This window comes from Hylobates moloch, unplaced genomic scaffold (genome assembly GCF_009828535.3).
Source record: "Hylobates moloch isolate HMO894 unplaced genomic scaffold, HMol_V3 SCAFFOLD_12, whole genome shotgun sequence".
NCBI classification, from domain to species: domain Eukaryota; kingdom Metazoa; phylum Chordata; class Mammalia; order Primates; family Hylobatidae; genus Hylobates; species Hylobates moloch.
In genome coordinates, this window is record NW_026652287.1 from 95657252 (window position 1) to 95673057 (window position 15806).

General features: G+C 38.8%; 1 protein-coding gene across 2 annotated transcripts in view; it reads right to left on the bottom strand.

Moving 5' to 3' along the window:
* The window catches only part of NTN4 (netrin 4), a 129954-nt gene that overhangs the window by 79213 nt on the left and 34935 nt on the right, over positions 1–15806 (bottom strand). For both annotated transcript variants that reach the window (XM_032170938.2, XM_032170939.2), the window contains exon 3: positions 1498–1776. In XM_032170938.2, coding sequence (XP_032026829.1) covers positions 1498–1776 — 279 coding nt within the window. The remainder of the gene's footprint in view (positions 1–1497; positions 1777–15806) is intronic.

Below are 15806 nucleotides of genomic sequence, written 5' to 3' on the forward strand. Positions count from 1 at the left end.
ATATTGAGGGTCCACCCTGTGCCATGTTATGGGGGCCTCTGTCATTTTGCTCAGGACTCTACACTGAGATGGTCCTGTATGGCTTGGATTATAAGAGACAGTTGAGGAAACAAAAGATCTGCATGCTCTCCTTTCACGAATTCACTAAAATATCATGGCAAAATATTTTGAGCACTCTACCTCACATAAGCTTTCTAGTTCACAGTCTGGTAGGTTGACGTGTCTCTAAATATTTGTTATTTTCTGATTGAATCCTACCTGAACCCAGTTAACTGAGATACACTAAATCATAGCCCCCTTTATTTGAAACAATACTGTAGGATTTAAAAGATCCATCAGTGTCTAGAAACTAGCAGGTATCTGTTGAATGAATGCTGCATTTTCTTCAACTCTGGGCGCCCAGATTAACTTCTACAAGTAATAGCACTGTTTCTATTTTGGTTACTTTCCGGCTACTGTCCTAGTCATTTTAGTTACCCTGATGCTGCCCCAGCGACTCAGCCCAGCCGGCTGCTGGTGGCCTATCCTATACTAGGGCTGAGAGAAAGAAGAAAGAATAGGGACGTCTACCCTTTAGCAAATGCAGTAGAATATTCTGCAGCCTTTCCCATTTTATTCATATTGCTTTGGTTTGCTCAGAAGTATCAGCAAAATATAAAATCGAATAATTGGAGTGGTCATCCTTATTTTCTCCTTGCCCAATCCCCATCCATAGTCTCTGGATGTGTCCCAACAAGGTGCTTACTGCTGAGCCACTTTGTATCTTTTCTGGAAGTCGGGGAGGTAAGGACAGATAAACAATGACACTAACTTTTCATCATCTCCCTATTCCTATGTTGCTATCATTCAACCAAACACCTACTGAGCACCTACTTCTGGCCCAGGTAATACACTTGGTCCTGAGGATACAAAGATCATACAGTTCCTCAGAGAGTTCGTGGTCTCCTGGGGGATGCAGAGAAGTAAAAATTCAGAGGAAAGCCCAGGAGATGTGTGAACCTAGAGGAAAGAGAGTTTAACTCTGCCTTAGGTGAGGAGGGGGTCAGTCCTTTTCACAGAGGAGAAGTTTATTCATTCTGCTGGCTGGACAGCAAAGATAACAGGCATAAAATAGAGGTTCTTATTTTTCCCACTTTAAAATCTACTCCACAATGGTCCCCATTTACTGTCAAAGCTGGTTTCTGTGTGATAATACCACTAACACGATCATGCCATCCTCTTGCTTCTGCTCACTTTACACTTTATATCTGAAGGTCACCATACTACAAACTGGCATGAGTGTTTTCCAAGGAATCTGGTTATCATGCTTGACTACAATTCTAAAACTGAAGATTAAAAGACAAGTTAATAGGCACTTTATAGGATGGGTATGGAGTTGGAGCTGTGATGGGCAGAGGAAAAAATTAGCAGCACTATGTTAAGCATATACCAACCAATGCCCAAAGCTGAAGGTAACTTACGATTTGTTTTTCTTAGGGGAGGACTTGTTTCACCTACCATGTGGAATGTTCCTGGGGCCTTGACAGGCCTGAAGCCATGAACAGGTATGCATTGATCAGCGTGGCCATTGCAGAAGCAGCTTCCCTTGACAATGAAATCATAGATTGCGTAGTGTGTAAAATGTTGAGGCTCTTCGTTCAGGTCATTTCTCTGACAGGGACAAGACTGTCGTTTTAGCAGCTGCACACGAAGGTTGGTGATCTTCAGCTGCTCCTGAACTTTGGCACTGTAAGGGTTCTCTGTATCGTATGGTGGTGACAAAGCTTTGAAAATAACCTGTAAGGAGAAAGAAAATACCATGCGTTTATAGGACTGTGTGCAAACCCTGAATTGTTTGCCTAATGTAGTCCCTGTTTGATTTATGCCTTATGTCATCTGTGAACGATAAGATAACAAGAAGTTTTTAGACCTTGAGCACACCTGGGAAAGAGCTGTGCTGTTATTCTAAGGAGCAGATGTGCTGCCTGTTTGTACACAGAAGTATACATTGAGTGACCAGCAGAGACCTGACTCTTGAGATAAAGGCAGCCATACAAAGATCTTGCTGGGAAGAGCATTCTGGGCAGAGGGAAGAGCAAGCTTAAAGGCTTTGAGGCAGAGTGAAGCTTGGCTTGTTCAAGGAAGAACAACAAAGTCAGTGTGACTGGAGACCAGTGAACAAAGAGAGTGGCTGGAGAGGTGGACAGAGAGCAGGTGTGAGACAGACATGAATGGAGCCCTGTGGAAGTCACAGTAGAGTTATGCTGACTGTAGTGGAAGCCACTGGGACACTGTAGGCAGAGAGGTGGTATCTGATTTACCTTGCCTAAAAATATAACTCTGTCTTTTTGGATATAAAAGTATCACCTTAGAGATCAATTTCATACCAACAGTATGAAAAGGAAAGAATCGACTGCGTAGGATCACATCTCCAAGGTCTACTGGTACAGACCTGTCCAAATATAACTTTGGGGGAGAGGGTAATAATTCAGCAGACATTTGCCCTCTGCAGTCCATTGTCCAGCCAGTAGCCAGAGTGGTTCTCTATAAACAAAGATTGGATCGTGTAACTCCCTTGTTTAAACCACCCCCATCCGAAGACCTCCCATTTTCCTCAGAACAAGATACAAAGTCCTTATAATGGCTCTGCCTGGTTTTTATTCTTAGTACTTATCACCATCTGACATTATATCTGTAGTGGTTTAGTGATTTACTGTCTTCCCAGTCCAGACCAAAAACTTCATGTAGGTGGTCACGGATGTATCCTAGGACAGTGGCCGGCACATAGTAAGTATTCAATAAATTTTTGGTAAACAAATTAATTAATTTAACATTGTTCTTGGCATTTGTGTAATAGGTGAGAATTCCAAATAACTTCCTTATGTCGGGTCTACATTCATTCACATACTGAATTTCACGTCAAGCACCAGTATTATGACAATAATAAGAAATAACAGAATAATTAACCGGTATTTGTATTTCTAGCTATTTTTGAACTTGTAAAGCTTAAAAAACATTGTATCTTAAACTCAAACCACATTCTGTCCCATTTATCCACATGCAAAGTGGTGGAAGGAAGCTTATCGGAAAATAAAATTTTCCAACAAACAATATGTCATATATTCAAAAGTCAGTACAGAAGTAACATCTTTTTCTTTTAACAACAGCTAGAACATGATTTTCTGTTTCGAAGCATTTTTTAAAATCCATTATGGGCTTTATATGGAACTTATTCTCAATATGACTTCTAAACACTGGCATTTCTGTTAGACACTCAGGAAGAACCCTTGCTCTAAATGATATCAATAATGTGCTACCTCCTATTTTATCGACCACAGTAATGCAAGGACGTGGAAAAGGCCACACCAGTGCTAACCAAGTAAGGGCTCCACTGAAAAGTCTGTGGTGTCCTTCTCCTCGTTATCTGCCCACCCTTCCTTTTCCTGAGCCTCGGTGGCAACTGTTCGGTCTCTCTCTGTCTCTGCCACATATTTACCCTTGACATTTACCCTAGTTCCCTCTCTCACCCCATTCCATCTCCCCCTCACCCTGAGAATTGTTCCGCACAGGCAAAGCTAGAGGAAGCTCTGTCAAGGTCTGTAGGAACTTTGAAGCTCTTCTGCTTCCTGAGCCCAGACAGTGGGAGCTGAATGGCGGCTCTGTGCTTGGTGTGCATGACACCACAGTTGGCACGCGGATATCAGTAGGGAAGGGACGTCATGACCCCTGAGGCTGTGTGCTGGAAAGGAGACAGCAGAGTGCCACAGACACAAAAGTGAACGGGAATTTAAACCATGAAATCTTTTTTCCAGAAAGGAGACGCCTTAATCTGATACCCTGGGAATGGATCTACCCTGCGTCAGGAAACAAAGAGTGCGCCAATCCAGATGCTTCCAACTTCTGGCAGGTCGCCCTTTGGGTCCCACCCAGTTTTTCTTCAAACTTCCCCAGAAGAAGCCTGTATGGCATGAGTGAAATGAAGTAAGAAAACACGTAGAAGCCCTCAGGATAGTATCAGCCTCTTCTGTTTTTTGTTCCCATAAGGAAGGGAATGTATCTACAGGCCCATCACTGATCCTCTGTCTGCAGCTGCCTCTTAATACACACTCCCAACAAGATATATTAATATTTAGAAAGCCAGGGATTGAGCCTTTTGACCAGGTTCAAGCATACTTCAGTATTTCTGGCTTGTTAGTACTATTGGCCAGGACTTCATGATCTCATTTTTTAATTAAGAAATTTTATTATGTTTTGGTGGTTAATATTATGCTCATTACAGAAAAATCTGTCATGCAAAATATTAAAGATAATAAGTACCTACAACGTGATCTACCTCCAGAGATAACCAGGGATGCCAACTTGATAATATCTTTCTACCTAAACTTCTGTATGTATGCATACATATAAAATACAACATAAACATCTTTATATACCTTGTGAGTATTCTTCCAAGTCAATAAATGTATCTCTACATCAGAGGTTCTCAAAGAGTGGTTCCCCAGACCAATAGCACCCCTAGGGAACTTGTTAGAGATGCAAATTCTTGGACCCTATCCAAGATCAACTGAATCAGAAACTCTGCCGGTGGGGCCCAGCAATCTGTGTTTCAACAAGCCTTCCAGGTGATTCTGATACATAACAAAATTTGAGAAACACCGTTACATAATTTTAAAACCTGCTTAGAATTACAGTGTGTGGATATGACATAATTTATTTAGCCAGGCTGCTATTGTTAGGCAACTAGGTTGCTTCCAATTTTTCAGTGTAACCCACTGCAGGGAACAACCTTGTAGCTAAAATGTGGATGTACAGACAGTAGTCCGCCCTTATCCTCGGGGAATGACTTCCAAGACCCCCAGGGGATGCCTGAAACTGCAGACAGTACCGAACCCATAGAGACTATGTTTCATATATATATATATTTATGATAAAGTTTAATTTATAAATTAATTATATATAATATAATAAATTATAAACAGGGATCCTGTTTGTCTGGTTCACAGCTGTGCTCCCCAGCATGTCCCACAGTCTCTGGCACATTGTAGCATTTCATAATGACTGTTGAATGAATAAATGAATGAACTATTTCTCTAAGTATCATTCTAAGAGGAGAAGCCAAACAGGGTCTAGAGTTTAGAAGAACACAGATGGCAAGATGCTCTTACCACAAGTTCTGCACTCTTGATGAGAACGATGTGAACACACACATCTATGTATAAACATTATGTAAAAATTATATATATATAATTATATATAATATATAATTAATTTATAAATTAAACTTTATCATAGGTATGTATGTATGTATAGGAGAAACCTATAATGTAAATTAATTATATATAAATTATATATATAATCCGCCAACATGGAGGATTTTATATATATATATAAAATCCGCCAACATGGAGGATTGTTATATCCTCTTGATGAAGTGACTGTTTTATCTGTGTATGTCCCTTTTTATCCTTGGCAATATTCTTTGATCTAAAATCTACTTTGATAGTAATATAGCCACTCAAGCTTTCTTTTAAAGTGTTTTATATATATATATATAATATATGATTAATTTATAAATTAAACTTTATAATAGCACAGTAAGAGATTAACAACAACAAATAATAAAATAGAACAACAAAAAATAAAATAGAACAATTATAACTATACTGTAATAAAAGTTATGTAAATGTGGTCTCTCTCTCTTTCAAAATATTTATTGTACTCGCCTATTTTTGGACCATGGTTGATGGTTACTGAAACCGCGGTAAGTGAAACTGCACATAAGGGAGGACTACTGTAATAATTTCCAAAGCTGAAATCAATGGGTAAAGGAAATGCATAATTTAAAAAATATCTGACCCTCTGAATGAATCATGGACCCCTTCCTACCCAACCTTTGGAATCTTCACATTTTCCTGGTCTTGCCTTATTTCTCTAAGCCTCGAATCCCTTGAACTTCGCCTGAGGATGGGGATTCTTGGCTCAGGTTCTGCCATTTCTTTGTGCCCCAGTGTAACAGAGAAATCCATACAAAGTCCTGAACAGGTGAAAATGACCTATATGATCTTTCTATTCTAGAATACTCATAAAAAATTCTCAATAAGAAGATGGAAAATTAGGCCAGGTGCAGTGGCTCATGCCTGTCATCCCAGCACTTTGGGAGGCCGAGGTAGGTAGATCACAACGTCAGGAGTTTGAGACCAGCCTGGTTAACATGGGGAAACCCCATCTCTACTAAAAATACAAAAATTAGCCAGATGTGGTGGCGTTAAAAAAAAAAAGCATTCTATATGTCTTATTTATGCTTTGAGATGAAAATTCAAACAGAGCATCAATACAGGGTGAACAGAATAAGGAGTAAATATTAGGTACATAATAGTCAAGGAATTCTTTGAGAATCAAACTCATACCTTAACATATTGCCCCATGCCTAACATTGTATTGCCTACGTTGAATTATAAAAATTTGTAATAATAAATGTGATCATATTTTTAAAAATTCTTTTTAGCTGCTAGCTTGAGGAATATTCAAGGTCGTCCTGTGGACTCCCTTGGAACTCGTTCCTTCCATGATGGCACGCTTACACTGGTCTATTGTTGTTGCCTATTTACTTGTCCGTATCTCACATCAGACTCAGTGCTCAGAGGGCAGGGATCCTGTTTGTCTGGTTCGCAGCTGTGCTCCCCAGCATGTCCCACAGTCTCTGGAACATTGTAGCATTTCATAATGACTGTTGAATGAATAAATGAATGAACTATTTCTCCAAGTATCATTCTAAGAGGAGAAGCCAAACAGGGTCTAGAGTTTAGAAGAACACAGATGGCAAGATGCTCTTACCACAAGTTCCGCACTCTTGATGAGAACGATGTGAACACACACATCTACGTATAAACACTATGTAAAAATATGTAATACATTTCAAAATGCTTTACGGATTTCTTCTCTTCAGTAGCATACAAGATCTTTCATATTCTTAAGAAAATGGATCAGGCAGGTATAGCAAACACTCCAAGAAATACAAATCTTTTCCATAGTTTCTGATCTAGTTTTCTTATTTACTAAAAATAGCAACTTCAGGAACATAACTGCCATTTGTTCTTTAACAGTTCTTGAAATACTAGACATCTTCACATTCTTAAAGAAGCAGCTTTTTGTTTTAATGATTTTCTCCATTGTTTTTCCATTTTTCTTTTTCATTGGTTTCTGCTTTTATCTTTGTTATTTACTTTCTTCTGCTTACTTTTTGTTTAATGTGCTCTTACTAGTTTCTTAAAGGGAAAACTTAGATCATTGATTTGACTTTTTAAAAATAATTCACTAAGCAGTGAATTTTACTTTTAAGCTCTATTGGACTTGAAGATCATTGATTTGAGATGTTTCTTTTTCCCTAAGTGCTTCTATAGTTGCATCCCCCCCAAAGTTTGATACGCTGTGTTTTCATTTTCATTCAATTTCAAAATACTCCTGATTTCCTTTTGATTTCTTCTTTGAATAACTGGAATAAAAAGTTTGTTTATTTGGGGATTTCCCAGATACCTTCCTGTTATTGATTTCTAACTTAATTTCATTGTGGTCAAAGAACATATTTTGTATGATATGAATCCTTTTACATTTATCAATACTTGTTTTATGACTCAGTATATGGTCTGTCTTGATAATGCACCTTGTATCCTTGAAAAAGTATTGAAATATCCAGCTTTAATTATCAACTTATTTTATTTCTCCCTGCGGGTTTTGCTTCATGTATTTTGAAGCCCTGTTGTTGGGTGCATAAACATGGAGGATTGTTTGTTTTTGTTTGTTTTTTGAGACGAAGTCTCACTCTCGTCCCCCAGGCTGGAGGGCAGTGGTGTGATCTTGGCTCACTGCAACCTCCGCCTCCTGGGTTCAAGTGATTCTCATGCCTCAGCCTCCCAGGTAGTTGGGATTACAGGCGCCTGCCACCACGCCCAGCTAGTTTTTGTATTTTTAGTAGAGATGGGGTTTCACTATCTTGGCCAGGCTGGTCTTGAACTCCTGATCTCAGGTGATCTACCCGCCTTGGCTTCCCAAAGTGCTGGGATTACAGGCATGAGCCACCGTGCCCCGCCAACATGGAGGATTGTTATATCCTCTTGATGAAGTGACTGTTTTATCAGTGTATGTCCCTTTTTATCCTTGGCAATATTCTTTGATCTAAAATCTACTTTGATAGTAATATAGCCACTCGAGCTTTCTTTTAAAGTATTAGTAGGGTATATCTTTTTTTATCCTTTTACTTTTAACTTAGCTATGTCTTTATATTTAAAGTGGGCTTCTTATAGGCAGCATACCTAATCTTTTTAAAAAATTTCGTCCAATATTATAATCTATGCCTTTAATGGGGATGTTTGCACCTTTTACATTTAATGCGATTGATGATATTTACCACTTCACATATAGTATAAGAAACTAAGAATAGTATACTCGCGTTTCCTCCCCTCAACCTGTGCACTGTTGTCATGCATATTACCTCTATGTATATGTTATAAGCTCCACAACACACTGTTAATACCTTGGCTTTAAAAAGCCAACTAATTATCTTTAAAGAGATTTTAGAAATAAAAAAAGGCATTTCACATGTATTCACCTACTTTTCCTTTTTCATGATCTTCATTCCTTTTTGTAGGTCCAGATATCCACCTGGTACCATTTTTCTTCTGTCTGAAGGATTTCCTTCAATGCAAATCTGCTGGTGAAAAACTTTTTTTTTTTTTTGGCTTCTTTATGTCTGAAAATGTCTTGACTTCATCTTCAATTTTGTAAAATATTTTTTGCTGGGTATAGAATTCTTTTTTTTATTATTATACTTTAGGTTTTAGGGTACATGTGCACAATGTGCAGGTTTGTTACATATGTATCCATGTGCCATGTTGGTTTGCTGCACCCATTAACTCGTCATTTAGCATTAGGTATATCTCCTAATGCTGTCCCTCCCTCCCCTCCCCCCACCCCACAACAGTCCCCGGAGTGTGATGTTCCCCTTCCTGTGTCCATGAGTTCTCATTGTTCAATTCCCACCTATGAGTGAGAACATGCAGTGTTTGGTTTTTTTGTCCTTGTGATAGTTTACTGAGAATGATGTTTTCCAGTTTCATCCATGTCCCTACAAAGGACATGAACTCATCATTTTTTATGGCTGCATAGTATTCCATGGTGTATATGTGCCACATTTTCTTAATCCAGTCTATCGTTGTTGGACATTTGGGTTGGTTCCAACTCTTTGCTATTGTGAATAGTGCTGCAATAAACATACGTGTGCATGTGTCTTTATAGCAGCATGATTTATAGTCCTTTGGGTATATACCCAGTAATGGGATGGCTGGGTCAAATGGTATTTCTAGTTCGAGATCCCTGAGGAATCGCCACACTGACTTCCACAATGGTTGAACCAGTTTACAGTCCCACCAACAGTGTAAAAGTGTTCCTATTTCTCCACATCCTCTCCAGCACCTGTTGTTTTCTGACTTTTTAATGATGGTCATTTTAACTGGTGTGAGATGGTATCTCACTGTGGTTTTGATTTGCATTTCTCTGATGGCCAGTGATGATGAGCATTTTTTCATGTGTTTTTTGGCTGCATAAGTGTCTTCTTTTGAGAAGTGTCTGTTCATGTCCTTCGCCCACTTTTTGATGGGGTTGTTTGTTTTTTTCTTGTAAATTTGTTTGAGTTCATTGTAGATTCTAGATATTAGCCCTTTGTCAGACGAGTAGGTTGCAAAAATTTTCTCCCATTCTGTAGGTTGCCTGTTCACTCTGATGGTAGTTTCTTTTGCTGTGCAGAAGCTCTTTAGTTTAATTAGATCCCATTTGTCAATTTTGGCTTTTGCTGCCATTGCTTTTGGTGTTTTAGACATGAAGTCCTTGCCCACGCCTATGTCCTGAATGGTATTGCCTAGGTTTTCTTGTAGGATTTTAATGGTTTTAGGTCTAACATGTAAGTCTTTAATCCATCTTGAATTAATTTTTGTATAAGGTGTAAGGAAGGGATCCAGTTGCAGCTTTCTACATATGGCTAGCCAGTTTTCCCAGCACCAGTTATTAAATAGGGAATCCTTTCCCCATTTCTTGTTTTTGTCAGGTTTGTCAAAGATCAGATAGTTGTAGATAGGCGGCATCATTTCTGAGGGCTCTGTTCTGTTCCATTGATCTGTGTCTCTGTTGTGGTACCAGTACCATGCTGTTTTGGTTACTGTAGCCTTGTAGTATAGTTTGAAGTCAGGTAGCATGATGCCTCCAGCTTTGTTCTTTTGGCTTAGGATTGACTTGGTGATGCGGGCTCTTTTTTGGTTCCATATGAACTTTAAAGTAGTTTTTTCCAATTCTGTGAAGAAAGTCATTGGTAGCTTGATGGGGATGGCATTGAATCTATAAATTACCTTGGGCAGTATGGCCATTTTCACGATATTGATTCTTCCTATCCATGAGCATGGAATGTTCTTCCATTTGTTTGTATCCTCTTTTATTTCATTGAGCAGTGGTTTGTAGTTCTCCTTGAAGAGGTCCTTCACATCCCTTGTAAGTTGGATTCCTAGGTATTTTATTCTCTTTGAAGCAATTGTGAATGGGAGTTCACTCATGATTTGGCTCTCTGTTTGTCTGTGATTGGTGCACAAGAATGCTTGTGATTTTTGTACATTGATTTTGTATCCTGAGACTTTGTTGAAGTTGCTAATCAGCTTAAGGAGATTTTGGGTAGAGACGATGGGGTTTTCTAGATATACAATCATGTCATCTGCAAACAGGGACAATTTGACTTCCTCTTTTCCTAATTGAATACCCTTTATTTCCTTCTCCTGCCTGATTGCTCTGGCCAGAACTTCCAGCACTATGTTGAATAGGAGTGGTGAGAGAGGGCATCCCTGTCTTGTGCCAGTTTTCAAAGGGAATGCTTCTTCCAGTTTTTGCCTATTCAGTATGATATTGGCTGTGGGTTTGTCATAGATAGCTCTTACTATTTTGAGCTATGTCCCATCAATACCTAATTTGTTGAGAGTTTTTAGCATGAAGGGTTGTTGAATTTTGTCAAAGGCCTTTTTTGCATCTATTGAGATAATTATGTGGTTTGCTGGGTATAGAATTCTAAGTTGACTTCTTTTTTTCCTTCAGCACTTTAAAGTTTCTGCCCCCACTGTCTTCAGGCTTACATTGTTTCTGACAAAAAGCTTTTGTCATTCTTAGATTTGTTCCTCTGTGCGTAATGTGCCATTTTTTTCTCTGGCTGCTTTTAAGGTTTTCTTTTTACCATTGCTTTTTAAACAATTTGATTGTTATGTGTTTTGGAGTAGATTTCTTCTTGTTTCTTGTGTTTAAGGTTTGTTGCACTTCTTGGATCCATGGATTTATAGTTATTACAAAATTTAGAAAAATTTCAACCATTATTTCTTAAAAATTTTTGTTCCCCTCCTCTCCCTTCTTTCCTTTGTTGGTTCCAACTACATGTACCAAATTGCCTGAAGCTGTCCCAGAGCTCACTAATGCTATATTTATTTGGCGTTTTTTTCTCCCTGTGTTTCATATTGGGTCATTTCTATTGCTATGTATTAAACGTCACTAATCTTTTCTTCTACAATGTCTAGTCTACTAATCCTGTTTGGTGTGTATTTTTCATCTCAGGCATCAGAATCTTCAAAAATGGTCATTCAATTTTTTTTTTTTTGCTATCTTTTCCATGCCTCTGCTTAATGTGCTCCATCCTTCTTCCACCTTTTGAACATAAGAAATACAGTGATAATAACTGTTTTAAAGTCCTCAGCTACTAACTCTATCATTTGTGTCATTTCTGTGTCTGTTTCTATTGATTTGTTTTTCTTTTTATTATGAGTTGTATTCTCTGTTCCTTTGCAGATCTTGATTAGCTGCTAGGTATCGTGAATTTTACCTCGTTGGGTGCTGAATATTTTTGTATTCTTGAGCTTTTTCTTGGGATGCAGTTCAGTTTCTTGGAAATAGCTGGATCCTTTTGAGTCTTGCTTTTACATTTTGTTATGTGGGACCAATGCATTTTCTAGCATAGGGCTAATTCTGCCCCTCTACTGAGGTGATACCCTTCTAATAACTCTAACAATTAATTACAAGGTTTTCCACACCGTCTATCTGTTCCTGGCCCCATGTTACCTCTGGGGATTGTTCCCTCCCTCCTTCAGGGTGTAATGCCCAACTTTGTTTTTACTAACCCTGTTCTTAGACTCTCCCTTTCCTTTAATCACCTAGACTTGTTTCCACCTGAATTGACTCTCCTTTAGCTAAGAGAGCCAGACAGACTCCATCTTGGCTCTTTCACTGGCAGCCCCTTCCTCAAGGGCTTAACTTGCGCAAGCTGACTCCCAGTACATCCAAGAATGCAATTAACTGATAAGACACTGTGGCGAGCAATCTCCGCAGTTCCCAGGAATTCGTCCGATTGATAACGCCCAAAGCCCCGCGTCTATCACCTTGTAATAGTCTTAAAGCCCCTGCACCTGGAACTGTTTACTTTCCTGTAACCATTTATCCTTTTAACTTTTTTGCCTACTTTACTTCCGTAAAGTTGTTTTAACTAGACCCCCCCTCCCCTTTCTAAACCAAAGTATAAAAGAAAATCTAGCCCCTTCTTCGGGGCCGAGAGAACTTTGAGCATTAGCTGTCTCTTGGCTGCCGGCTAAATAAACGGACTCTTAATTCATCTCAAAGTGTGGCGTTTTCTCTAACTCGCTCAGATACAACAAGGGTGTTTCCCTCTCTGGCCTCAGGTAGTTTTCTTGTACATGTGTTGAACAGTTCTCAGCTGGAGACTTGAGAAGGACCATCTGCAAATCTCTGAAAGTCTCTTCCAATATAGTGCTCTCCTCTCTGGAACTCTACCTTGCAAACTCTAGCTCTTTTGGTCTTTCCCAGATTCTCGAGTCCTTAAGTCAGGAAATCCATCAAGCTCTATCTAGGTTCCTCTTCCCTGCACTGCAGACTGGACACCCTCTCCAGGCAGTAAGCTGGGGTAATTGTAGGGCTCACCTCATTTGTTTCCCTTCTGTCGGGGATCATTGTCCTCTTCTGCTTGATGTTCAATATTTTAAAACAATTGTTTCACATATTTTGTCCAGTTTTTTAGTTGTTTCAGGTGGGAGGGTAAATCTGGTCCTTATTACCCATCCTGAATGAGAAGTGACATGTAAAAACCCAAGGCGGCTTAACTTTTACAAAACACAGTTTACAAAACTGTGCATAAACTAAGCCTTTATTTTTGTACTCAAATATATAGAAATGGCATATTGGATGTTTTATAATAAAGTTGGAAGTATTAGTTATATTTAGTAGATACAAAGGCATGAAAAAATCAATGTTTTCCTGAAAAATTTGAAAAAGAAAATATAAGCATCTAAACTTTGTACATTTATTCAATAATTCTGTTTTAGTAATTTGTGTCTGAATATACCAGTAAACTCCCATTATAACTTTTCAAATAATTTATGAAACCTATATTAAACCTATTATATAATAATAAACCTATTATTATGATGGCCTATATATGTATGTATTGTTTTCTTTTTTTTTTCCAGAGACAATGTCTTGCTTGAGTCTAGTGGCGCGATCATAGCTCACCACAGCCTTGAACTACTGGGCTCAAGTAATCCTCCTGCGTAGCTGGGATTACAGGTGCATGCCACCATGCCCAGTTAACTTTTTTATTTTTTGTAGATACTAAGTCTCACTATGTTGCCCAGGTTGGTCTCAAACTCCTGGCCTCAAGAGATCTTCCTGCCTTGGTCTCTCGAAGTTTTGGGATTACAGGCATGAGCCCCTGTGCTTGGACTATTTATATTTTGTGTGTGTGTTTATGCTATGTTTTGATGCATCCTGACATATCCCCAACATCTAATACAATGTCTTATGAATTCTCAATAATGTTACTGAATGAGTGAATCTGAATCATGTCAATACAGGTTTATTTTGATCTTCCAATATAAAAATAATGGAATAACTATAATAAAAATTTATTTTTATAATGTACATTTCATTAATAAGCAAAAATTCTAGGTACATATTGCCTCACAATAAACTTTATCACTTTAAAAATATCTTAGTTTTTATGGTAATCTTACACCCCCTTCAACATAACTAGCACAATTTTACTTTATAGAAAAAATATATTTAATATGCCAGGCATGGTGGCTCACACAGCACTTTGGGAGGCCGAGGTGGGCAGATCACAAGGTCAGGAATTCGAGACCAGCCTGGCCAATATGGTGAAACCCCATCTCTACTAAAAATACGAAAAATTAGCTAGGCATGGTGGTACGCACCTGTAGTCCCAGCCACTCAGGAGGCTGAGGCAGGATAATCACTTGAACCTGGGAGGCGGAGGTTGCAGTGAGCCGAGATTGTGCCACTGCAATCTGGCCTGGGTGACAGAGCAAGACTCTGTCTCAAAAAAAAAAAAAGAAAAGTAGATTTAATATTATTTATTCATTACACTATTCAAATATGGCATTCAAAAAGTATTGAATATTTGAATATTTTCAGTAATAAATTTATACCAACTGCAGGAATGACTACATTTAGGGAGAAATCCCTGGAACTTTTGCCTAATATAATCTAATAAAAAGACAAATCACCTCCATAGTAAAACCTATTTCTTTTCTTTTTTTTTTTTTTTTTTGAGATGGAGTCTCACTCTGTTGTCCAGGTTGGAATGCAGTGGCATGATCTCGGCTCACTGCAACCTCTGGGTTCAAGTGATTTTCCTGCCTCAGCCTCCAGAGTAGCTGGGATTACAGGCACGCACCACCGTGCCCGGCTAAGTTTTGTATTTTTAGTGGAGCTGGGGTTTCACCATGTTGGCCAAGCTGGTCTCGAACTCCTGACCTCAGCTGATCCGCCCAGCTTGGCCTCCCGAAGTGCTGGGATTACAGGTGTGAGCCACCATGCCTGGCCCTATTTATATATTATATATGTATATATCACATTTCTTCCCTACTGTGTCTAAGCCCGGTTAGAATAGGATCTATAGTGAGAAACATTTCCACTTGTATTATAAACCCGTCATTTGTTTTATGTGGTTGTTTACTAGTTATTTACAAACAGCACCTGGTTAATTCAGTTAAATCTTGTCACTACACATTCACAACTGTTCTGATTATTCTTAGGTTGATAATACACCTAAAACCCAAACACAGAAACAGACACATTTGTCTCCATTTCTGTTGTTTATCAAGTTATGTAAAAACTTAAATCTGTCATGCTTCTTAGGTTCCTAAAATAGATGTAATTCACAGAGTAGTTTTTGTATTGTCACCTCACTTGAAGAGGAAGGTTATACTTCAATTGACTTGTGAAACCAATTTCTGGCATCGCCTAAGTTGACGTTTTGGTACCAGAGTTGAAAAACCCAAAGAGCATACATTCTGTCAGATGAGTACATGTATCCTAGTATGTTCTGAAACAGGCTTTCTGCTTCCATGGATAGGTGGCCACTTGGAAAGTATGTGAAGTTTCCAGGGTTGCAGTGAGTGGGAGTCCTGGTTTCATGGAAAGAGAAGGCTGGACTAGAAGACAGCATAATTGACATGTGGGCATCTGCAGCTGGTTGGTTTAATTTTAGAACATTTGTCCTTGACTGTGCCCCTTTAAGTGAAGTACCTACTTGTCTTAGAGAAGTGTGTCTGTCTTTTGGGCAGCACCAAAATCCTTTTGCTTATAGTCTGGAGCATTCGGCACCCTGTTTCATCAGATAGCCCACCCTTTAAAGTGGGAAAGTCTTATCTTCTGAGATAGGACAATATAACCTAATAAAGCGCTCAATGGAGCAAGCCGAGGAATGCAGTGCACTCAAGTGA